Source organism: Panicum virgatum, chromosome 3K (genome assembly GCF_016808335.1).
Source record: "Panicum virgatum strain AP13 chromosome 3K, P.virgatum_v5, whole genome shotgun sequence".
Classification (NCBI taxonomy): Eukaryota; Viridiplantae; Streptophyta; class Magnoliopsida; order Poales; family Poaceae; genus Panicum; species Panicum virgatum.
In genome coordinates this window covers 58,141,516-58,166,582 of record NC_053138.1, presented here as the reverse complement: position 1 = coordinate 58,166,582, position 25,067 = coordinate 58,141,516, and the positions used below count along the sequence as shown (strand labels likewise).

General features: G+C 42.4%; 1 protein-coding gene and 2 long non-coding RNA genes across 30 annotated transcripts; 2 read left to right on the top strand and 1 right to left on the bottom strand.

Annotated features, from left to right (window-relative positions):
* The first annotated feature begins 280 nt into the window (after nt 1-280).
* LOC120699892 lies at nt 281-2,604 on the top strand. 5 transcript variants are annotated; one of them, XR_005685714.1, is made up of 4 exons: nt 281-642; nt 728-906; nt 1,220-1,381; nt 1,662-2,604. It is a non-coding gene; the product is annotated as an uncharacterized LOC120699892 (long non-coding RNA). The 5 variants fall into 5 exon arrangements; XR_005685716.1 differs by having other exon boundaries at nt 595-604; XR_005685717.1 differs by lacking the exon at nt 281-642 and having other exon boundaries at nt 649-906; nt 1,662-1,787; nt 2,224-2,604.
* Nucleotides 2,605-5,775: 3,171 nt separating this feature from the next.
* LOC120699891 lies at nt 5,776-11,853 on the top strand. 24 transcript variants are annotated; one of them, XM_039984000.1, is made up of 6 exons: nt 5,776-6,071; nt 6,370-6,413; nt 7,512-7,570; nt 10,509-10,581; nt 11,416-11,523; nt 11,622-11,853. In XM_039984000.1, exons 1-6 carry the CDS (start codon nt 5,974-5,976, stop codon nt 11,732-11,734), a joined length of 495 nt encoding a protein of 164 aa, XP_039839934.1. In that variant the 5' UTR covers nt 5,776-5,973; the 3' UTR covers nt 11,735-11,853. The 24 variants fall into 24 exon arrangements, 4 of the variants coding, with proteins under 4 accessions (XP_039839934.1, XP_039839937.1, XP_039839938.1 ...); XM_039984003.1 differs by having other exon boundaries at nt 7,478-7,570; XM_039984004.1 differs by lacking the exon at nt 5,776-6,071 and adding an exon at nt 6,078-6,252 and having other exon boundaries at nt 7,478-7,570.
* Nucleotides 11,854-21,460: 9,607 nt separating this feature from the next.
* On the bottom strand, nt 21,461-23,662 carry LOC120699890. Its single transcript, XR_005685692.1, has 2 exons — nt 22,913-23,662; nt 21,461-21,859 (listed from the first exon to the last, which is right to left on the bottom strand). It is a non-coding gene; the product is annotated as an uncharacterized LOC120699890 (long non-coding RNA).
* Between the last annotated feature and the right edge of the window lie 1,405 nt (nt 23,663-25,067).

Below are 25,067 nucleotides of genomic sequence, written 5' to 3'. Positions count from 1 at the left end.
GAATAATCCCGCTAAAGTAATAGGAATTAGGCCTAAGACGATTCCAAATAGAAAAACTTCAATCATTTCGATTTGTTCGAGGGGATAAAAAAAAGAGGTACGATCTATCTCTAAATAATAGTCTAAATTATCCACGAATCTCAATGACCAAGAAAAGAATTGGTAATTAGTGCGGAAAAGAGTCTAGAATGCCAGGAATCCAAAAGATTCTTCTTTTCTGACTTATTCATTCAATTCATTTCAAATAAGACGTATCTTGTTCAAGCCAATAAATAGAGTCTGTTAGAGCACACAACAGGTTTTTGCTCATGCTTGTAGTGTGTAATTAAAGAGGTTTAGGTTCCGATTGTAATTACTTGGAATGATTTATCATTTGCCTGCTGCATCTCATCAGATAGGAACTGGATTCTTGTGCCATGCATTGCTTGACCACACTGCATCGCCCTTCCTTTCCTGACATGAGTCAATAAGACTTTCCTGAAATTTAAGTCCTTGTTTCTTCATAATCATTGCCTATGCAAATAAGAGATGAGCTCAATTAAACTTTACGCATGTCACATGCTGGTCTTGGTTGTTGCAGGGTGAGCTGGTGGTTTGCTGCAGGGTGAGAGGCAATTGGTTTGGTTTCAATGTTGCTGCAGGGTGAGAGCTCAAACTCTTTTTATTCACAACAATGCAGATTGGCCCTGATCAGATCGAAGCCTTATATGATTATTCTAAATTTCAGTATGAGTGTGGGTCCTATTCTGATCTGCGGCCTACCTCTACTACTATCATGTTTTGACCACAAATAGCGATAGGAGTGTGAGAGCTTTATGGGGGATGTTGGCATCACAGATTCTGAATCGAAACTGGGATTCTGCGCTCGAAGAGGTTAATCGCTTAAAAGAGATTATCGATTCAAAGGTTTTCCTCTCATCTTTTGATCCTTTGCGTCTACTGTTCTTAGGTTACATCATATAGTCAACATTGGATCGTATATGACTTTTTTTTTGGCAGAACTTCACATCACCTCTGAATCAGCTCTAGAATAGGATATGGCTGATGCATTGGAGTCTCTTTATCTTCTTTAACCATGAAAATGATCGAAAAGAATTATTGTTTTTGAGCCTCGAAAATAATTGTTGTTGGGGCGTTACTTTCTGCAATAATGATTTTGGTTATTTGATAAAGCTCCGTTATATATGGACTGTGTTGATAATATGTTTCCTCTTCCCAGACCATTGGCTCCTTTTAGAAGAAGTACAACATTGGATCGTTTGAGCTGCTGAGCAAAACTGCACCAATTCAAGCAATTTCACTTATTATGCTGGTCCCCTTTGTCGATTATTACCTCAATGGGTGATCATTGTTGAACTACAATTTTTTAGGAGGGGCCACTGTAAGTTATAGCTTTTGTCACACTTTTCAGTTCTTGACAACACACTTCCTTTATGAATGCTACCTGTGCTGAGTGCTCTATCTTCTACTTTAAATTCATTACTTAAATTTTCAGCTCTTCAACCGAAGTATGCATTTTCCCCATTTTGGAGTGAATACCCCGGCCAGTAGCCCACATGTAGTAAAATTTTATTGCCAATGACATAACTGATTATGTCATGGAACTGTCACAACTGAGGCTACTGGCACCGTTGCTGAGATAACTCTGAATCTGTTTGCAGATACACGGGAGCAGTGTGCCGCCGCCGCTGCCGCCATAACGATGCATGCTGGCATGTGTCGTCGCTCAGGCGGGCGTATCCTGCTGGCCACTGCCCTTGTATATACGAGGATTGATCCTGAAAAGTGTAGATACAAACAACCCAAGTATTTTTCCTCATATCTTGGCAACGGAACATCTGAAATCTCATTGTGTTTACTGTTTCAGATATAGCTCCTTTAGCTTACTGTTTCAGATATAGATGTTTTATGTTTCTCCTTTTATTTCAAATTTCATCACAATTTGTTTGCATAGTAGAATTTGATAAAACTTTTGTAAGAAGCCACTGCAGTTGCTATCTACCTCTTTTCTGGTGTTTATTTAATAGTTTTGATTAGTTCATTAATTGTTTGGTTCACCTTTGCAAGGTAGAATTTAACGAAATTTTTGCAAGAAGCAGCTACAGTTGCTATCTACCTCTTTTTTTGTGTTTATTTGACAGTTTGATAATTAGTTCAGTAATTGTTTGGTTCACCTTGCGATATATAATATGAGTGAGCGATCACTAGCTACTTCATTTGCAGAGGTGTCTAGAGGGGGAGGTGTAGGTGGCTCTGTAGCTGCCTAATTGAGGGTAGAGACCACGAGAAAAGTCCAGCTAATGGGGAGCTGCATCAGCGTGGGGCTCTCCTCGACACCACTCTGCAGGAGACCGATGCCAAGCTGTGATGTGCTTGAGGGATGAGGACAACGTGGGGTGGCGTTATGTCTATTGTTCATTTGGGTGATCGAGTTGTACACACATTTTCTTATCCCAAAGAAGGAACCAAGTTGAACAAGGTTCCTCTTCTCTGTCCCTTAAACGTTTGTTGATTGTTATGTGCGTGGATTTGTTGGATAGACACAACACACAACCTTATTAAAGATACATATAATACAATGTGTGGATGAAAATAATTATGGTATGGATTATGATTTAAGCTAAATTGTTGGTTAATTAATCTAAATATCTTGTTTCCTAGGTTGTTTATATAATTGTCACATATCAATTCATGCTTTAAATATAAAGTGGTTATTTTCTGAATTTTTTAAAATATGTACATGCCGTATGTGGATCTATGCTAGAAATTTCTTGATTTTAAAACATGGCACATGGGCACTACTAGTTAATTAAACCATGCGTGCATATTGACGCTATTTCAAAAAAAAAGATCCATGCATCTAGCTAGCTTAGAAGTGATCATGGAAATAGGTTTACGTATAGTATTTAGTTAAAACATAGATCATTCAAAACCACGTTGGCACTCGTGTGGCCCACGCGTCAGCGTGGAGAGGATAGTGGCGTGGAAGAGGAGGGGAGACAGGGGTCGCAGGTGGGCCCCGCTCGCGGATCGGATCATTCTTCTTGGGGAGGGGGTTGACGCGGGCTGTGCTTCTCTCACGATGACGTCGGACCGAAGCCGGCCGGGGGCGCGTGGCCTGGGCTAGCCCCATCCATGTGACCATGTGGCCGGCGTGATCGAGGCAAAGAGAGTCTGGATTGGATATGCCACGACGCCGCGACGCTTGTGCTACATTAATTATGTAATGATGATATAATATACCGCAACTAGTCGGCGGACCCGCATGCGAAAGCCTCTCCCGACGCCCACGAACCCCCCCACCTTTCCATTTCCATCCCACGCGCGGCGTGCCATCTCCGCCGACATGTAGCACAAGCGTCGCGCGCGAATGGATTTCATCCAATCGAATAGGCCGAGCGCCTCCGCCGTCGACCGCCTCCTCCGGCTCCGACGGCCTCTGCCGCCGTCTTTCACCGCCGCCGTCGCTAACCGAGGTCGCATCTCCGCCCTTCCCCGGCGCCACGCCCCCGCTCGGGACCTGGCCCGGCCGCTGGCGCCCACCACCCCGGCCGGCAGCGCTCCGCCGAGCCGCCTCGCCCCCGCCCACACACCACCGCCCACCGCGGGTCGATTCCTCCCCCATCTTTTTTTCTAGGTCCGGTGGCCATAGAGCCGCCCCACCCCCAGCAATCCCGGATCCTAAGGCCGCCGCCGCCCTCCACCACCCCGGCCGCCGGCGACCTTACCGGCGGCCGTTCCCCCCCACCAACCACCATGGTTTTAAATCGCCGGCTAAGTTATTTAGCGGCAAGGTCACCGTTACGGCGTTTAGCGGGCTATAGCCGACATTTAGCGGGCTATAGCCGGCTTTAGCGGGCTAAATGCCATAGCGGTTGTCCTTCCTATAGGCTATAGCCGTCTTTAGCGGAAGCTATAGCCGGCTATTTAGAACTCTGGGCAACCACCCTCGCCGGCCACCCCCTCCCCCCTCCCCTAGCTCGCCGGCGGGCGCCCCCCCCCCCCCCGCTGGAGGCAGAAGATGAACAGGGCGGCCACGCCCCCTTCTGCGATAGCTCCGCACGCAGTAGCGCGCGCGATGAATAGCTTTGCCCCGCGCCGGGTGCTGCGCGCGCTCAATTTGCAAGCTTCGTTTCTCTCTCAAAAAAGAAACACTCACGTTTAAGCTTTGTTCCTTATTTAATTTGATGGTCGATCGTCCATAACCAGCCACCTCGATCATTTTTCCGGGGGTTTCTATGTAGGGATATCACGACTACTATTCTTTTTTAATTCGTATAGACAAGCTAGGAAGAGGGGATACAAATTATTCCTTCAACCACACACACGCACGCCACTGTTTTTTATCGTACACACAGTCCGGCCCGAACGTGCCATTCTAGACGATGCGTCAGCTAACTCGCAAACACTGTTCGTTCAATGCTGCCGCGCCGCGCTGCGAGTGCAGCAGGAGCAGAGCACGCGTGCTGGCGCTGACCACGGCCTCGTCGGATGCGCAGGCGCGCGGCACCCCGGCGAACCAGGCCGGCCGCGCGCTCGTTTCGCGACAAGCTAGGTGGAACCACACGCTGGCACGGCCTTACTCAACTTTGAAATAAGTTACAAATTAAACCACCCTGTATGCTACTTGGGTTTTGAATCTGTTCTCGTAAGCCATTTTCCAAACGCATACCCCTTACTCAACTTTTTGCTGCAAAAAATCACCCTAGCAATATATATATATATATATATATATATATATAGTCTGCGCATGCTTAATTGACTCAGTCCGTTTTCATCAATTTGGAGCAGCAAATGTAGTCTCTACTATGAGAGCTTAAATATTGTCGCACTAAATTTCTTTTCTGTAAAAAAAAAACACTACGACACAGTGAATAAGTTCAATCTAAGCACTTGAAGAAGCTTGACTTGGTTAGTTGGCTACCATGGCCTATCATGACACTACATCGGCAAAAATTGGTGGAGTCAACTGATGTTATTTGTGTAATGGGGGTGATCTTTGCAACCCGAGTTGACAGGGGTGGACATTTGCATCAAAAAGGTCTTATTTGAGAAAGAAGGGGTGGGGGGGGGGGATCTTGTAATCTAAGTTTCATATGGACTGTTTTTGATTTTTTTTTTCACAGAACAAATTCGTGTGCCTGGGTTATTACTGGTACTGCCGGCAACGTGTGGTATAGCCTGCATGCCAGTACGGTAGTACACAGCCGCTGTGACGATGTCCTATCTAGAAGGGAATGAAGGCCCTGGCTATGTGAGTTTGTTGCTTTGTTTTCGGTGTGACATGTGCACATTAAAACTAGTGATGTTTTGCCGCGAACGCTTGTGGTCAAGCTCGACTGTAGTCAGGGTAAATTCCAATGCTTGTACTACGAGGGCAGGTAGGCTGGAGAAGTGGAGGATGAGGACGGGGAGCAAGGTCTCGCCACTGTGTGAAATCAGAAAAGGGCGCCAAAACCTCAGATTCAAACCACATGGGCCGAAACGCACGGAAAATGATGTCCAGAAACCGTCCAGCGTGCACAGGGCCTGTCTGCGCTGAAGTGGGCCTGGCGAATGAAATGGGCCCGAAAGGGCTAGGCCCATAATCAATGGGCTACATCATCTTGCCCAAGTGTATGCATCTCATCTGTGCTGTAATCTGGTTAACAGGCCGACTTGTTACACTGTCTTCAGGGCCCATTAACTCCACAGTCCAAGGTAGCAAAAATACGTCTTGATAGCCCGAACACGTCTTCATCTGTTACGCCTTCTTGCCTCTCTCTCTTCTCTCTGCGGTTGGTCCTCGTCCCCCGGTCCCCATCCTCCTTCATCCCCATCCTCGTTTGGCATAATCCTCTCCCCCCTCCCTTCAATAGGGGGTAAGGAAGGGTGGAGGTGCAATCGAGTCACGGAAAGTCCGGTCCGTTCAGTTGGTTGCGGATTTGATTTGTGTGCTTGGTGGCGGTGGAGCAATATGTTTCGCAACCTTCTATGGACCTGTTCGGCCGCCACCGACCGGCTCGGCGCCGCCGGGGAGACGAAGGGCAGGAGCGTCCCCGTCGCGCTGCTCTTCCGTTGGCGGGTTTAAGGTAGCGTATGCTTTCAACCCTTTCCCTTCAAGTGTTCATTGCTCAACATGCGCAGTTGTGCGGTACAGCATAGCTGTTTCGGTCTCATTCCATTATCGTTCAGTTCCAAGTGTAGGAATAGGTCTGCAGCGTTCTCCCCTGTATAAGGACGCACATGCTCCTTAAGAAGAGCTACCTGATAGTATGTTCGAGGTCCCAATTGCAATGACACTAATAACTGAAGTTTGCTTGGTTAATCACAAAGCGCATTGCAGTGACACTCAAACTGCTGACTGACTTATGTTTTTTTTTTCTCAAGGCTATACTGTTTCTCCTATGGTGCTTTGCTTATGTTCTTGCAAGGTCAGGACTCACGTCTCAGGGATGATCTTAGCCTCTTTTGTTGCAATTTGCTTATATTCTTGGGCTTACATATAAGATGACTTATTTCTTTATGAGGCTTTCTTATATTAGGACCCGCTTCTTCTTATAGTTAGTTTGTTTTGTTTATTATACATGTGTCTTGGCCTCATGGGTCATTACCTGTAGAAAGAAAAAATAAATTAACTTTCTCTTCAACACCAATGAATTATGATTCTTGTATCTGTTATGTGCCTTGATTGATTCTAGGGGGTAGATGTATAGGTCTTTATGCAATCATCAGTCATTTGTGCGAGAGTGTTTGATCTTGCACAAACACATTCTTTGTACTGAGAGATGTGGAGGGTATGCCTATCAGACTTTTCTCTTTTATTTTCATTTCAACTTTAGACGATTTTGGTTTTGCTTAAATTGGTCTCGGTCTGGCGTATGTTATATGGAGTAACGATTTGATGTATATACTAGCTGCCTAGATACTTTGAATGCATGTAATATAGTGGGTGTAATGATAAGTGTTTGAAAGTCTTAAAATTGCCATTGCCATGGTCACACAGTCATGTTAACTGTAAGTGCTGAGCTCACAACATACAATTCTGCAAATATTTTAAAGTGCAACCATACTCATAGATTGACATGGGGAAGATTTCTGTTGGTGGAATTCCAGGCTTCTTTTGATTCGGCTCAGCATGTATGAGCAAGCATGCTTATCTTAGTCCTATACACTAACTTGTTTATCTTGTTTTAACATGTACTGTGTAATGTCTGCTGTTGTTTCTCAATGACAGGACTTGTCAGGGTAACTATTCATGCTACTGACCTGTGCTTTTTGCATATGTAGATCTGTATGATCAGTATTTCTCCTTTGAACCTTGCTCTCTTTTATTTAACTTACACCAGGATTTCTTTGCTGAGTGATTCCATTTTTGCTTTTTCTGAGTTTATGTATGTGCTTTATGCTGATGTTATGCTTTATTGCTTTGCTGCGAATGTATTGACGCATCACTCTACTAAATTAATGCTCAAGCTTTTTGTTCTTTCATCAACAGTGTCCTAATTGGCTAAAATTGCTCCCACAAGCAGGACACTTTAATCACATCTGTGCTGACATGGATAACTGTCTCTTGCTGCATCTCAACCAGGTAATACGTAGCCCAACATTGGTTTGTTCTTTAATAACTAAGCATGCTATTAATTTCCTGTTGAGAGTGTCCTTATAAATATTGTTGTGATTTAGAGGAGTGCCCTAATGAGTATATCTGAGTTCTGACTGTATCTATGCAATGCATGCTGATACCCAGTCATAATAGAAGATCTGAATAAGATCCCTTTGCTTTACAACTCACTGAAAGGCCATCTGGCCTCATGAATAGTTATGTTTTGGAAATTCATGACAATTTTTGCTGACTTATTCATTTATAATATATCTATATGATTCATACACACTAACTGCTATCTATTCTTCTAAAGCTCAGTTCTGGTGACTTTTCCCTTGGGCCATTATCTTCACTCAATCCTTCCCGGTAATTTCGTCCACATTGTCTTCTCTTCCCCATCTGCCATCCTCATCTTGCATCTGTCTCTCTGATTCGTCACTGCACGATAACTGAACCACCACCCATCAGTTGTGCTAACCCTTTGATTCCTATCTTGAGCTGCCCCTATGAGTAATATTCACCAGCCCTCCCACTTCTGCTGCTGTGGTGCATCTCAGTGGCGGTTCTGCCAACAACGACCACACCCTCTACGATGAACAGATGCTAATCTTGAAGTCCAAACCAAGCTCCTCTAACACTCCCTGGGCACATGTTGCATTTAACTTTGTTACAAGATTCCACTGCATTACTTTATCTCTTTTGCTGGAATATATTGATTTTCCACTGGAATTAGTAATACCCCCACATCAGGTTCTTCCATAATCTTCCTCTCATCCCTGTTTTCTGTCTCCAAATCTGTATAGCCAAAGAGTAAACATTCTATCTAATTTCTTTTCAAGATTCAATCAATATCCCACTTCTATTTATATCTAAATAGTTCAGTTTGCCATTTGGTTGTTTTCTTGCTGAAAATCTGTTCCGTTCAAGTTTAGCCTTTTGGTCTCTCTTCCCCCTTTCTCTTGGTTTTCTGCCCCAGATGGTTTTTTATTACTTGGCTCTTATCGTTGTGTGTGATATAGGTGCTTGCAGGAGCATGTAAAAGCAAGGATTGCTAGATGGTGATAATGGATGATAAGTCTCTGCATTCCAATTTTCTGTGCTCTACTCTCTATTTGTGCTGCTGGCTATATCTGCCAAATTACTTCCTGTCAGCAAACCATTACCTGATATCTTTGCACAAGCGATTAACACATTTGAGGCCTTACTGGGACCCATTTTCTCTGTACCTCTAGCTCTTAATTTCTATGCTTTGTACATTCAATTGAAAGCACACTGCATTGGTTTAAGAAAACGATGTTTATACTGAATCTCATTTCCAATTCATTAAAACTATTTACACCAACTGCTTCGTACGTCATTTCCAACTTTTACGGTGAGTAACACTGTTTTTTTGTTATTTGTGTTTCAGCTGTCAACAATAGTATCAAAAGCAACTAACAAAAAGAATGCAAAAAAAAAAAGTTTTACTCTATGAAAATGTTTAGGTGCCGTCCTTTTGTCTATCTTCTGCTAATTAACTGAGTATGGACTTGAACATACAGAGACATTTAGTTAACCCCCTGGCCACTTTTGTCATTGCTGGAATTGGGATTGTATGTCAGTCCGAAGAATGCGTGCATGTTGACATATATTGTTTCAGTAGAAGCTAGCTAGTTTCCTCAAAGTGGCTTTATAGTACAGAAATTTGTAAAGCTCACAAATTCTAGAACTCATTTATATTTTAGCACATATCAAAGCAACAAAAAGAAAAAGCAAAAAAAAGAAACTGATAAATTGATGCTCAAAGTCAGAATAAAGATAGCTGCGCAAAAGGAGTTTTTATGTATCTTTGTGCGTTGTGCTTCAGGGTCTTGACCTTTTTCTTTCCAGGCCATCAGTTCCGTCAAGGCTTGATTCATTAAGAAATTTATGACAGGAAAGGGATGCAGTTTCCAAACTGTTCTTTTAAAATTAATTACTTTAGTTTCTTTTCATTAATTAATGCTTTTTATAGTTTTCCTCTCCCAGAATATTTAGAGCTCTACCTTTCTAGGTGCACATGTTTTGTTTTGTACCTCTCCTATAACTTGTTGATTAATCATAAAATTGTTTCATACTTTCATGCATACATGTGTCTACGAGTTATAGCTATGACTACAGAGCTTGCTAGTTTTTTTTTTTGACGTCTCTCATCTGGGTATAGCTGTAGTATCTGCTCATGCACGAACACACACCAACCCTACACACGCACACCACCCTCACACCACATGTACACAAACAATCATACAACTACACTTAGATCAGTAGATTGTATCCTGGGAGAGATCACCGGCACTATCCATAACATACAAGTGCTCGAGGAAAGGGAAGAAGGCTGTAGCTACAAGTGTTAGAGTTGCATTTAGTTTGTTTTAGTTGATATTTGATTAGTTGAGATTTGTTTGGCAGACTTCTTCACAAAGGCACAGACAAGGGCTCAGCACAGCTACTTCCTCTCCAAACTCAGTGTTGTGGATCCCCCGTGAGTTTGAGGGGGGGTGTTAGATATATATGTAGCTGTGTATATTTCTCTTGTTTTCCCCTCTAGTTGGAGGGCCTCTTTGTGGCATCAGATCGGGGGGGGGGGGGGGGGGGGGGGGGGGGGCGCTGATTCATGTTTCTATGGGTCTGGGGTAGTGGCAGAATACTGTCCATGGCGGCAATGGCCACTTGCTGTGCCATAGCTAGATGTGGCACTAAGGTTGATAAATGGAAGTGTCGAGCTGCTTGTGAGCGTTACCAGGCTGCTTTGTTTCCTTTTGTTGGGCCATCCTGTGAGTCCATTTACTGGTAAGGGCATGAGATAAAAGGCCCAGTTAGCCCATTCATCATACCCCTTCTCCTTCAACATCTGCATGGGCATGACAAACTCTCCTGACGCCCTGTCTGTCTTTTCCAATGGCAGTTGCAGCAGCGGCCAACAAGTGCTGCTGTTGAGGTCAGCAAGGCAAGCCAGAGCAAGGGTGGCTGGAGCCAAGGTTGGTCTCCACTAGGCTTTGCCCCTGATATGACCAACTAAGCTGTAACTATGTTGCTGCTGCATTTGCTATAGTGACAAAAAAAATGTTATGAATAAATGGCAAACTCAAACATGAGAAGATTTGAATTTCCTTAAATCACCTAGCTAGATGAATGCTGCAGCTGATTGGATAATAATAATGCCAATTATATATGGAGATGTACTGTGTAACATTAATGATATAGCTTATTGGGGGATAATGCCTATGCTTTGGAAATACCACTCTGGCTGTTGATGTTTTTATATATATATATATATATATTATTGCAGTCATGGTAATAGTTCATTTTCTGGTAAATTGATCAATGCCTTCTCTTTGATTTAGGATTGCCCTTACTGCAGTATTATGGATATTGTTGTTCTTGAATGAAATATGTTATTGTGTTTGCTATTCCAGACTCTGCATTCTGCACGCTCAATACCATTGCATAACATGGACATATGGTGGAGTTATCCTCTGGTCAAAAGATAGTGTAGAAGACATGTCTTGGTCACCAAAAATCCTGCTCAATTCCTTTGTTCGTAGGAGTCACATTTTAACAGTTACAAGATGCTTCAATAGAGACTCTTAAAAAGTAAATACATCCTAGAATAGCACTCCATAGTTAACATCATCTGCTACCAGTTATTTGACCATTGGAATCAGTGTGTACGTGTTCCACTGAACTGTTCATCCGACCACCAGGCATTCATTCTGTTTTATGTTCACTTAAGCGCCCCATGTGACCTCTTCCTTCGTTCCTCATCCCAAATACCTATTTGACTCCTTTTATTCCGATCTCGTGGAATGTAGGTAGTATGCAGGTGGTGAGCCCAGGTGAAAGATGGAGACAGTTGCCGATGCAATGGAGTGGGTCTGGACAGGTGGCAACTGGGAGGCCATGCCTTTTATCGCTACCTGGTCCGTGGACATCCCTTTTGGTTCTGCGGTCTTTGTTTTCATCAACGCAGGAGAGCTGCACCTGCATGTCATTTTATTAAGAGGAAAATTATACGCAGGAGAGAGGCAGAATGCCCAGTCCCAAACACAAATGACAACGAGCACCACCCAAACCTCAAAAAGGGATCTGCATATCTGTAGGCGGATTGATGCTTTTGCCATGTGTGTCTGATGTTTATGCATTCAAAGGGTTATGTACACAGATAATTAAGAGTTTTCCTAATTTAGTTCTTTTTTTGTGACCCTGCATATGGCATATAATAAATCAATTTGGCTTTGTGCTTTCAAGAAGTTTGTTGTCTTTTGTGAGAGTCTGCCTACAAGCTATTTCCCACTATTTCCCAGGATACATGATTAGGTTCGCACCATGGACTACTGTTAAGAACAAAAGCAATTTAGGCAGCAAATTTCATAGGCATGTCTTTAGTTTAGTCCCATTTGGACAACTTCCCTCTCCGTTGTTTTTTTACTCATCAGTTTCATTTGTCTCATAGTATGATCTAGTTAACTTGTATGACTAAAATCCAATATTTTTGTGCTATTGCTACATGGCCATTCTTACTCCTTAGCTGCCTTTTTTAGTGGGCATGGACTGAAATTAGGCTATCCCGAACTAGAATACTATTTACCATTTATTCTCAGTGTTTCTGCATGATTTGTCTAAGGACGGCATTACTTTTGCTTTTTTGCATGCTTTGTTGCAAGGGTGCTGTTATTCCCTGGTAGAATATCATCAGCTTATTTTTCTCTGGAACACGCAGGAAAGCTGCGCATAATTATATTAATAAGAAGAAAAGGGGGTAAGAACCCGTACAACGCCCGCACACACACCCCTGTTGAGAAACGGCGCTGTTACGGATCCCCGATCCTTCTCCTTCCCTTCCCGCAGCAGATGGGGTGTGAGGAAGACGTAGAAGATCACCCGTATCCCTTCCTAGTAGCACACAAGATTAACACAGACGAGACGGAATGTAGATGGAACTTGTTCTCTCTCCTTATGTACAGGTTCTTATATATATGTACAGGTTCTTATATATAGCCATGACCCTTCAGGGGTAATTTTGGTATGAGCCTATAATTATCCCTTAATCAAAGGGATATCCTAACAACCCCCCACTGAGCCAACAAACTAAAAGGCACCTTTGTCAAAAAAAAACATCCGACCTCGACCACTCTTCATTTGACACCAGAGCGAGAAGGTGATTCACTCCTCGAGCTCCAGCCAAACCCCACAAATGTAACTCCTCACTGGCCGACACCATGGCTCTAGATACACTGGGAGAGGCTCCATCAAAAACACAACGGTTGCTATGTGTCCGCAAAGTCCAGGCTCCTAGAATAATCAGAGAATTAAGGCCTTTTCTAATGTGAGCAGGCGCCGAGTCAGCGCTAATCTCCCACCAGTCCTCAAAAAGTTTTCCATCCAAGCAAGGAGAGAGAACCTGCAGGCTAGCTCTCCTCAAAAAATTGAACCAAAAATCTCTAGCGAAGACACAATCGATCAGCAGGTGATTATGGTTTCCTCAGCTTGATCACAGAGCGGGTAGCTTGCAGGGTGCGGCAAATTCCTTCTTGCCAGCAGATCAGATGTCCAACACATCTGTCCCTGATTGCCAGCCACATGAAAAACTGACATTTATTTGCCGGGTGCCCAAGTCTTCCAGATCCTCTCCCAGGAGGCCAGGACTTAAATTCCTCCATTCCATGAAATTGGTTGTCGTAGGTTGGTTTGCTGGTTATATAATACATGGTTTAAGAGATAACAGAGGTTGGAGTTAAGTGCGTTGATTGCTCCGCTTGAACTAATTAAGTCTGGCATATAAGTCTCGCTATCTAAATCCATCGTTTCCATTAACTCACCCTTTGTCAATTCTAGGCATAGAAAACTGGACAGTTTTGTGGCATACGATTATACGAACAATCCCACATGAAAAACTTAACCAAGTTTGAACAAATTCAGGTTTCTTTTTCTAGAGAAAATCAGTGCCCAAGCCCAACAAGAAGGCATGTTTGGTACTGCGATAAACAACTAAAAGAAGTATAATTACACTCCTGACACATTTCTTGGATCTATGTTTTTTTTCTTTAGAAGCTAAATGATCTTTATGTGAATGGCTATAGTCATGGCGATGCAACAGTGCCTCTTACGGATAAGAGCCGACTTTCGGGTGCCTTTTCTTGACCTTTCAAGCAATGCCTTCGAATGTCTCTCCCCTTGTGTCAGAGTTTTTTTTTTCTTTCATTTTCTTAGTCATGGCGGTGGAGAGTAGAGACTGCATAGGAGTAAATTGTTGAGGTCTCGTGATCATTTAGTTTGTTTCTACCTCAGCGGATGCTGTTATTGATTTGAGGTCTGGTGATCATTTAGTTTGTTTCTGCCTCAGTGGGTGCTTATTGATTCAGCTGCTGGCCAATGACCCGGCATGATGTCCAAGACGACTTTTGCATGTGGTTTTTGTTTGTTGTCGGTCTTCTATACTTCTCTAGCATCCTAGGTGTTCAATAGCTGTCCAGTAGCCTTGAGGTTGAATATTAATATAGCCCATGCTTTCTAGAATTTACTTTCTGGTACTGTCTGTATGCTATGTCTTTACATATCATTGTTCTGATAAATAAACATCGACGTGCACCTAAATGACACCTATAGTATTCTGCCTGCCTTTGCAAAGGGAATTTCATCTGCCTGATAATTTATCTTTCTTGATATTTTCTAAATTGCATTTTTTAGTTGCCCCTGTTTGCTGATACTTATTAATTTGACATAGTGTGAACTCAGTTGTCCCATTAAGTTAGACAAAATGTCAGCATTCGATAGGGTTCCCTTGCTTTATGTATGAAAGCTTTAAACACTAACAGCGTGGGTTATTAATAAGAGCTGCATATTGCATTCAGTCAACATTGTTCAGTTACTACCCAGCTTGTTTATGGCTTATCTGTCCATTATAGAGCAGGAAGGAGAAGTGAGACACTTCAGAGGAAATATTGCCGAGAGGAAATCTAAATTGCTGAACTTAATGGCATTAACCCATATGAGTTCTAGGTAAGCAGTAGAATATGTTCCTGCATGATGCCATGATACTGCCTTTGTTGACCTATTCAACCATACAGATGCAATCCTATATTGTGCTACTGCTAAAGTCAATTTATATGTTAGAAAAAAGCTGAAAGATGAACATGATCTTTTGTGTTTGTGGACCGTTGTACTCTCACTAGAACATGTGCTGACTCTTTTCAGCTGTGTTGTTAGGTTAGCACTGAATTTGACCAAGAAAATGATAAGGTAAAAATGTTGGTACTATGTGTAATCATCTTAATCCAACAGGAGGTACTTATTGACACATGAAACATCCTTGTTCAGACTATCGCTGCACTCAAATACAGATTCAGAAATTGATTTATTTAAATTTCATAAAAAGGAGGAACGTTATGGATGGTAGGGTTAATTCTCATCAAAGTTGTGTTTTTGCTCAATATGTACCGAACAATATAATCTACTTGCAATAAATCATGAACTTTTAACACACAGTTTCGATGCTAATTGCTCCATATAGCAGACAAACTGCGCATATGTGCAAACATGTTTGCATGCCAGTGTCATAAAAACAAACAGTTTGATTTGCAGCTTCACGTTTCCCTTGAATTCGAGCCCAAAAAGGTGAGTCTGATGCTTTTAGTCAGTGCATTGCGAAGATGTTGGGGGCACCTGGGCGCAGCGCAGTTCAGAGTCCTTGTACGGGGTCTCCGCGCCAGACCCGGCCCTGTGCAGTTGCACGCAGAATGCGTGGGCAGTTTAGCACAGCAAAATTCTGCCCACGTGGAGATCAAACTGCATGTTATGGTCTAGCTTATTCCCCAGATGCAGATGAAAATATATGCTCCTCGCCAGTAATTCAGTTTTTAATGCGGTGGCATGTGATCATCTAGTTCTTTATAGGCAGTTAATGATCTATTTAGGTGTCGTGTCGGGTCTTCCTCACCTGCTCGCTGAGATTAGGCTGACGAAAGTATGCAGCATTTGTTGGTCTCGTGTGGTTGCACGGCAGGTGTGGTTTATCATACTCTAGAAGATGGGCCTTTTGGTGCCACAACTTCTAACGCCGATGCTTTTCTTAGTAGCTGGTAATGTCGTCGGCCTGAAATTACACAAACATGGGAATGGCTGCACTAAGTGGTAACCAGGCTATCAACCAGTGCTCCTGCACGGGCTAATTATAATTAATGTAAAAATAAAACTTATAGCTAATAATTCCTTATAATTATCTATCTCACATCCTCTTTTATCTATTAAATATTCTAACACATACTCTAAACTACATATTTATTGTTATCTAGTTGCAATAGATTTCATTTTGCATCACATCTCTTTTATGTGTTTGATATATATTTAATTGAACAATTTATCTATGAATTTGTATTTTTATCTCTTCTATCATACATGAATATATGGCGAAACATATCATGGGTAGTACTTCTATATAAAAGATAAGAGAAATTTTACAATGATTGAAAAAAATAGGAGCCTTCCATCTAATAAAATTCTACGGTGGTGAAGGTAGGAAGTACCCAGAAGTACCTAGGGTAAGCACCTGGTACTTCTAAAATATGGGATCAAGTACCATAGGACTGAATACTAATTTAATTTAATTTTATGAATACACTTTTCACAGATCAACGGCTAGAAAAAAAATTATGGTAAAGTACATGAAAGTACCCATTGGTACTTTACAATCATTGTAAAAGAGCTCAAAAGATAATATATTCATAATGATAGAAATAGTAATTTAGAATTTTATAGGTGCACTTTAGTATTATATTATAATTATATATAGTTTAGATTCAGATTCAGAGGTTACTTTAACTTTCAATAATGACATAATTGGACAATCTATATGCAAATTTAGGGAGTTATTTGCATTACTTTTATTATGGGGTATGTGGTTAATTTTCATGTAGGTTAGGGGGTTACTTTAGATTTTTTTTATAATGACAGAGGTGGGTAATTAGTTACATGTTTAGAGAGTTATTTTAGTTTATTTTCATAATGATGACAAAGATGGATAATTATTAGAAAAGATAACAGATCCAGTGACTATTATGAATCGAGCTGTTTGATTGATGGCCAGATATTTCTGATTTTTGTGAGAATTTTTAGAATTTCTCTATTTGTTTAGAGTGTCCACCTAAGATCTTATGAGGTTTCACATGTAGCTTTATAAAGAGCCTCCAATTAGTAATAGTAAGATCCTTGTTGCTAGCGAGATACAACAGAAGCTCCATAACTGTGTGGTTCGATGCTTTTGTAGTCTCCTGTGCGCGGCTGGAGCGCAGAACCTCAGCGGAGCCTGTGGTGTGTTGGTCTTGGTAGTCTATTGATATTCTACCCGTCTTGATTATTTTGTAGTGCATTTGTTATTGCATTTACCCCCTTATTTATATTATGAATCTTTTATATATTCTCCTATTAATGTGTGTATATAATTAGTATCATTTAGCATGACTTCACATGTTTTGTGTGAGAATAAAACTTTCTTTTTAGTTATGGTTAGAGGGCATGTGACGTCAAATAAGAGTTCCACCGGGTGACAAAAATTTAAGTTCTACGTTCACATAAATCTCATCGGCAACATGGCTGGCTTGGCATACGAACTGAGTGTAATGTCGAACAATGGTCTCCTCAGTGCTGTGGAGCTGTAAGGCCAGTCCCAACCCAAAAACCATCGACCGGTTTCCATCAGTGTCACATCATTAAGACACAATAGTTAGAAACTGCACAACCCAATGCAGAGTTTCTTGATGTAGACCCAACCCCATGGCGGCCGCGCGGCGTGGCTTCGTGCGGTCCATTGGTGGGTCCCGCAAAAAGCAACGGAAGAAACGAGGAATTGCCCACAACGCGGAATCGCCGGTGTCTTCGTGCCTTGGTAGACGAGTCGATCCAGTTTCGTGAATGAGAAACGATGTCTTGTGTTTTTACCCTCTTTCCTCATTAACTTCAATGCCACATCAGATTTTTGGTGACATGACACTCTATTAAATGCCATAGACACCGGCTGATGTAGAGGGTTGGGACTACTCTAACAAAGCCGCTGACTGTTTAGCTGGCCATGGTGGCTGGGCCCTAGTGGCCCAGGTCGGATTCAGACATGTAGCTAGCTCATGTTCCTTATTAGCTTGTTTTTTTTTTGAACTGAAAACAGCGAGGGAGGCCCCCGCTGTAAAATTTTATTTATATAAAAAAAGGAAACACCAAAAGTTAGGAATACAGAAAGCCTGTACAAATGAAAGAAGAAGCAAAAGGGAGCAACAACTAGACAGAAACTTAAGAGCTATCTACGAGCTATACAGACAAATGAGACTAAGTCAAGCTATTGGACCAAATTAAGAAGGGTGTCTTCAGAGAGTCTTTCATTCGATGAGCTTGTATAAGACATTCACTTTTAAAATTTCTTTTCCACAGGCTGAGGGTTGTTGTGCAATTCTCAAAGATATGTTCATTCCTTATTTTCCAAATGTGCCAAGTTGCGATTATGAAAATTTCCATAAAGAAGTTGCAGTTGAGGCTCTGCTTAGCTATTTCTAGCATTTGGAAGAAAGGATTTCCATGTTGCCATTGAATTCCAATCTGCTGCCAGCATGAGGTTGCAAAAGGGCAAGTGAAAAAGAGGTGGAAGGCAGTTTCTTCTCTTTGAGTTGTACATAGGATACAGTTGTAGTTATTGCCATCAATCTTAATTTTTTTTCCTTTTTAAAAGACTTCTAGTGTTTAGTCTGTCCATTAGAAGAAGCCATGAGAAGACTAGTTTGTTGCAGCATCTTGACTTCCAGATCCAAAGAAAAGGCTTTGGTGGATGGAAGTCCTTGTAGAGGTGATTGTAAAAACTCTTGGATGTATACTTCGATGATCCCCAAATATAATGCCATTGATCCTTGTCTGTCTGTGTCATTTGTACACTCTGAATTATTTCCTGCAATTCCTGAAATTCTTGATAGGCTTGCTCTGATAGTGGGAGGTGGAAAAGTGTTGACATATCTGGCGTTGACAGGAAGGCTGCCACAGAAATTTTCTGGTTTTTAGCAAAAGTGAATAGTCTTGGCAGCTTTTCTTGGAGAAAAAAACCATTCCAAACATCTAGCCAAAAGAGCACGGTAGAGCCATTGCCGACTGTGCAAGTAGCAATTCCTCTGAATTTGGCACAAAGGTGTAGTAGGTCTTTCCACTAAAAAGATCCTCTGTCAGCAGTAGCATGAGGAATTTGTCCTTGGGAATAATAAGAATGACAGATCATGTTTACCCAAGGGATGTCTTTTTTATTGTAAAATTTGTCCAGGTGCTTGAGTAATAAGGCCTCATTTTGTGTTATGAGGTCAATCACTCCCAGTCCACCTTTGTTTTTTGGTTTTGAGACCTTTGGCCATGCAACCAGTGATCTCTTTTTTGTATTCTCGTCTGACCCTCTCCAGAGGCAATGCTTCCTGGCTCTGTCAATGAAGTCCAGCACTGCAATTGGAATCTTCAAGCTGCACATTGTGTATGTGGGCAAGGAAGAGAGGACAGAGTTTACTAATTGCAGTCTACCAGCCTGAGTTAGAAAGGATGATGTGGCAGTCAATCTTCTTTCAGTTCTGTCCATAAGAGGCATGTAATCTTCCACTTTGGGTTTGGTTGTGCCTAAAGGTAAACCAAGATAAGTGAAAGATAGAGTTCCCAGTTGACATCCAAAAGTGTTGGCCAGGATTGATGTCTGGTCTTGGTTTAGATTTAGTGGAATCATTTGGGATTTGGAATAATTGACCTTCAAACCAGTTGATTCAGTGAAAGATTGTAGAAGCCCTTTTAAGCAAAACAGTTCTCTCTGAGAGGTTTTCATCACCATTATTGTGTCATCTGCATATTGAATAACTAGGAAATCATTATTAGGATCAGCATTGATAGGTAATGAGAAGATGCCTTGATTGTGAGCCTTGTTAATGATACATTGCAATAGGTTTGCAGCCATGACAAATAATAAAGGTGAAAGGGGGTCTCCTTGCCTGACCCCTCTCTTGCAGTGGAAAATTTTTCCAGGGAGCCCATTTAGCAAAACTGAAGTGGATCCAGTATCCAGTATTCTCTTTACCCAACCAATCCAAGTTCCATTGAATCCAAGTCCTTCCATCATTTTCAGAATTGCATCATGCTCAATTGTGTCAAAGGCCTTCTCAAAATCCAATTTTAGGATCATAAGTTCCTTTTTTGATTGCTGACATTGATGAATGTATTCGAATGCCCAAGCTAAACGGTCTTGAATTGCTCTAGTTTTTATAAATCCATATTGGTTCTTGTGGATAAGAGGAATGATGTGAGCTTGCAGCCTATCTGCCATTAACTTTGTGATCAGCTTGAGAATGGAGTTCACTAGGGATATTGGCCTGAAATCATTTGGGGAGATGGGATTGTTATTCTTTGGAATAAGAGTAATGAAAGAGCTATTGATTGCTTGCAAATCCACTACTCCAGAAAAGAAGTCATTGCATAACTAGTAGATGTCTTCCTTGATGATGTGCCAACATTTCTTGAAAAACATCCCATTAAATCCATCTGGCCCAGGTGCTTTGTCCACTAGCATGTGTTTGACAACATTATCGATTTCTTCTTTGGAAAAGGGAGCTACAATTTGCTCTAGTCCTTCATGCTCAATGACTAGATCATTTATGTTGTACTGCATCTGAGGATTTGTTGAGTGTCACATTCTTGCTTTGAAATTTTCCAATAATAAAGCTGCTTTCTGAAAATGGTCATAGAGGATTCTGCCATCTTGTGTTTCTAGGCTTGTAATAGTGTTTTGCCTATATCTTTCTATTGCAGCTGCATGAAAAAACTTGGTGTTTTCAACTCCAAACTTGGTCCATCTAATGGTGTAGCGTTTTCTCCAATATTCCTACTTGAATTTTAGAAGGGACAGAATATGCTTCTTGAGAATAGTCCTGAAATTGCTTTCCTGAATGTATAAAGTCCTTTGTTCTTCAAGCTTGTCCAAGACACTAAGTACTTCATTACATTGCTGAATGAGGTTGTTGATTTTTTAAATTCCTTTGCTTCATTTTTTCAGCACTTTCCTTAACATTTTGAGCTTAGCTGTAACTTTGGTGACACTGTTTGTTGCTCTGATCTCTGAATTCCTAGTGCTTTTTACCAGATTCATGAAACCAGGTTGATCAACCCAGAAGTTCTCAAACCTAAACACATTAGCCTTAGGTATCATTGTATCAATTTGGACCATGCAAGGAATATGATCTGAGGTTGGCTTTGACAGAGGAAGAAGGAGAGTATTGGGGTATTGGGAGATCCAATTTGTAGATGTGAAACATCAGTCAATTTGCTCTAGCAAAGGTTCTTGTTGCATGTTGCTCCAAGTATATTTTCTTCCTTTCAGAGGAATTTCTTGGAGACCCAGATGGCTGATAATTTCATTAAAGATAAATACATCATTAATGTCCCCTCCTGGCCTATTTCTATCAGTTAAGGATCTATAGAAGTTGAAGTCCCCTATGAGCATCCAATTTTCATCATCCTGAATCTGCAGATCATTTAGCCAGTTGACAAAGTCATCTCTTTCAGTTCCTTGGCAAGGACCATAGACAGTAGTTAGGTTCCATGATTCATTGTTGTGAGTTGATGTAAATTTCACAGTGATTGCAAATCTGAGGTTGTGAATGATCTGTCCAGAAAATAAGGAGCTGTTCCATCCCAAGAGAATACCACCGGATGCACCTTGGGAGGGGGAATAAGCAAACTTGTCAAATCTCTTTGGTGCAAATTTTCTGATTAAAGAGTGATCAAATCCTTATTAGCTTGTAAACTCGCTCTTTGGTTGCGGGAGATTTGATCAGCAGAAGCGCATAAGAGAAAACACCCAAAGTTGCTAATTTATCTAGTATAATAAGAAACAAAAATCAGATAAGTAAACATTTCCCATTACCCCATAATAGGAAACGTGATAATCTCATGGTGATTATAAAGTCATCAAAGCACTTGGTTGGGCTATTTAACCGCCCTTCGTTCTAGGGACAACAACAAAAACCATAGCTTATCAGCACAGTTCCTCATTTTTCTGAAAAAATGGAACTTAAGCTTTCGCCCCCTTCATCATCAAGCCACCTATAGCTTCAGCATTCGCTTGAATATTGCTATAGCTTCAGCATTCGCTTGAATATTGTCAGTATCGCCTTGAACAGTCCTTCAAGTTCTTGTCTTGGATATTTCAAATCAACGACTTCACAGTACACTTTGCATGCATACACTTGCATACACTTTGTTCTGGAGTGGATGGGATTTAGAAAAAGGCAACCATTAGATCCAGATACTTAGGGGAGAATAAAAAATAGCTCTAGCCCAAATAGATCTAGCGGTCGGATCCAGACACGCCCAATGTAGAAGATGGATGCTAATGTAAACGACACAATGATTTAGGGACCAACCAAAATAATCACGCCAAAGAAGAGAGACAATTGAGGTGCACAAAAGCACAATCTAACAAATATTTAGAATTATATAATCCTTGACGACATTTGAAGCCCTAAAAAGAGCAAACAATTGGGATTGAATAGTATTTCTTTGGTCATTTCAGTCACTACTAGAGAAAGGACCATCAACACCAGTTGAAAATAAGCATAGGTACCGGTTTTGGAACCGGTACTAAGTAACCGAGACTAATGTGACTACTTAAGACACCGGGTAAATAACCCGATGCCTAAGACCTCCATCTCCATTGGTACCGGTTGGTAACTGGTTGGTAATACCAACCGGTACCAGAATAATTGCTACGGCCGTTCTCTAGCATCCTCTCCCGTTCCCCCTCCCACCGTTCCCCTCTCATCGTTCACAGGATTCATGCTCCAAAGAATGTTCAGATATTAAATCCATCGAACAAAATAATCATGTCTCACAAATCATCCAAAGAAGAGTTCACAAGATACATCCAATCAATACAATCCCATATACATATATGTTTCTGAAAAATAAGAAAAAAAAGAGAAAAAAATCACCCACGCGGCCGGCTCCCGTCCTGCTCCGGCGGTGGCGTCAGCCCGCTCACTCCCCCGACGGCAGCCGGCTCCCGCAGACACGCAGCGGTGGCGCCCTGCGCGGCCTACGGCGGCTGCGGCTGGCTCCCGCAGCTGTGGCGGCCCGCGCGCCCCACGGCGGCGGTGGCGGCCCGAGCACCCCACGCCAGCTCCCGCGGCGGCGGCCAGCGCGCCCCACGGCGTCGGCGGCGGCGGTCGGCTCCCACGCGCATGCCAGAGAGTGCGTGAGCTTCTGAATCGAAATGTGGAGCAGCAGATCAGCAAGAAAGGCTCGCATATTGCGTACCTCGAAGGGGAACTGCATGGTGCTCGGCGGGCGCAGGCACGGGAACGGCCATGGCTTGCTCTGGCCGTGCGGCCCATCCGTCTGGTGCGGCCAGTGGCTCCCCGCCGTACGGCTGCTCGCCGCCACCTCCGTGGCGTCCAAGCGACTAAGCGTGATGCCTCCTCGCCGGATCTGGCCGCTTCATGCCTGGATCCGCAAGAGGGAGCCGCCGCCGGTCCATCCACGAACAGGGACCGAGCATACGCCAAGTGCATCCTGCATCCCGCAAGCTTGCCGTCGGGCAGGGTGAGCACCACACCACCTGTTCATCTCCTCAACAACAAACGAATCAAAGGTCCAATTCCCATCAAGCAAGCAAGACAAAGCAACGGAAGAAAACTATACAGATGCAACCATCGGTCTTGATTCTTGTATGTGCAAGCATGGGAGAGAGAAAAGGAGCGCCAATCTCGTGCGGCCAAATCTAGTAGCACATCTAGTAGCACCATCCCGAGCTTGAGCTCAGCCCCGCCTGCCGCTATAGCTTACCTCGAGCGACAGGAGCTGAGGATGGTGACCATGGCCATGGCGATGCAGACGATGAAGCTGCTCATGACCCAGACCACCTTGGCAGTGAGCTTCCGGCACATGGGCTCCATCCACCAGCCTGGCCTCTATGGCGTGGGAGAGAGGAGAGATGGGGAGAAGATAGAAGAGATGGGTGCTGGGCGGTGGAGAGGATAAGAGAGTGGGGGTCTGTGCGGTAGAGAGAAGAGATGGGTGGTCAGGAATTAAAATATCGAGGGAGATCAGGCCGGCCATCAGTAACGGGTACTCATTTCAACCGGTGCCTATGTCCAGAGCCAGCACAGCCACCGGGTCATGGCTTGACCCGGTGCTAATGTTTGCTCCATAAGCACCGGGTCGTGCCACCACCCGGTGCCATTGATGCATGGCGAATTTGGTACCAGCTGATGGAGTTAACCGGTGCTTTTGTCAGTGCATTGACACCGGTTTGTGCCGTGGCGCACCTTGCCAGCGCTCGGCGCATGCCAAAAGTACCGGCTATTGATGCAGCCGGTGCTGATGTCTCACATTAGTACCGGTTCAAGCAATAAGTGGTTCCTTTGGCCTGGATCTTTAGCCTGTTTTCTAGTAGTGAGTTTTGCATCAATATATAACACATATTAAGTGTTCAGACACATATAAAGTAATCACTTAGTAATAAATGGTATTTTACAAAGCATGTTCTCTCTTTGATCACTGATCATGCACCTATTTGAATTGGTCATGAAAATTTTATCAATAGTTTATGAAGAAGAAGCCTGACAGTCAACGTTATTACTGTTATTGCCCTAACATTATTCTTGAACATGTGGACCAAATATCTACTTATTCCCAATTTTGATTCCAAATATTGGCCCTTTATTATCATTGAGAAACAGTTCAATCACAACCACAGGTGAGTTCAAATCTAAAGATTCGACAATCAGTGTGGTGCAGTTTTGAGGTTTAGAGCTTCTAATCATGAGTATACAGAATATGAAAAGTCAAACTAAATAGCAAAATTTGTTTTGAAATTTTGCTCCAACAAAAGAAATTCTGAAACGCATTTACAGGGTATAAAATTCTTCACATACTCAAGGAAATATTCGTCAAATATGATATACCATGTAATCTAACAAAAGTTAACCAAGTAGAATAAAACATTAACCGGAACTTATCACAAGTACTAACCAGAAAAACTCCGTGAACCGGTAGCAGAAGTCATAAAGAAAAAAGAAACAAAAAGTTTGTTAACACACATAATTAACAATTAAACCTCCTCTAGATGGCTAAGATGGCGGAGCTGAATAAATGGAGCTTAGGTCTGAATGCTTTCTGGCAGAAATTGTACCTTGGTAGGATTGTTACACTTCAAGAACAAAATAAGCATAAGAACTGCATTGAAAAAATAATAATGTAAGATACTTGGAGCCTATTATTGGCTACGCATTGAGGGAAAAAAAATAGTTGCAAAGCCAATGTAACTTTTAGTGGTCATGATATGATCAGACCAAAATTGAGGGGTGCATTGCATGTGGGTTAATATCAAAAACTAATTGTAATGACTTTTAAACCATCTTGGATGTAGAACTAAGATATAATTAATCTGTGAAAGCCAAGCGGTGGGCTG

What these genes read in the sequence shown, in the direction of transcription:
- LOC120699891 (XM_039984000.1), top strand. Translation starts at nt 5,974, where the DNA reads ATGGACCTGTTCGGCCGCCACCGACCGGCTCGGCGCCGCCGGGGAGAC. An exon ending in TTTGCTTATGTTCTTGCAAG is followed by an intron (nt 6,414 to 7,511) that starts GTCAGGACTCAC and finishes TCCCACAAGCAG; the next exon opens with GACACTTTAATCACATCTGT. An exon ending in CAAGGGTGGCTGGAGCCAAG is followed by an intron (nt 10,582 to 11,415) that starts GTTGGTCTCCAC and finishes CGTGGAATGTAG; the next exon opens with GTAGTATGCAGGTGGTGAGC.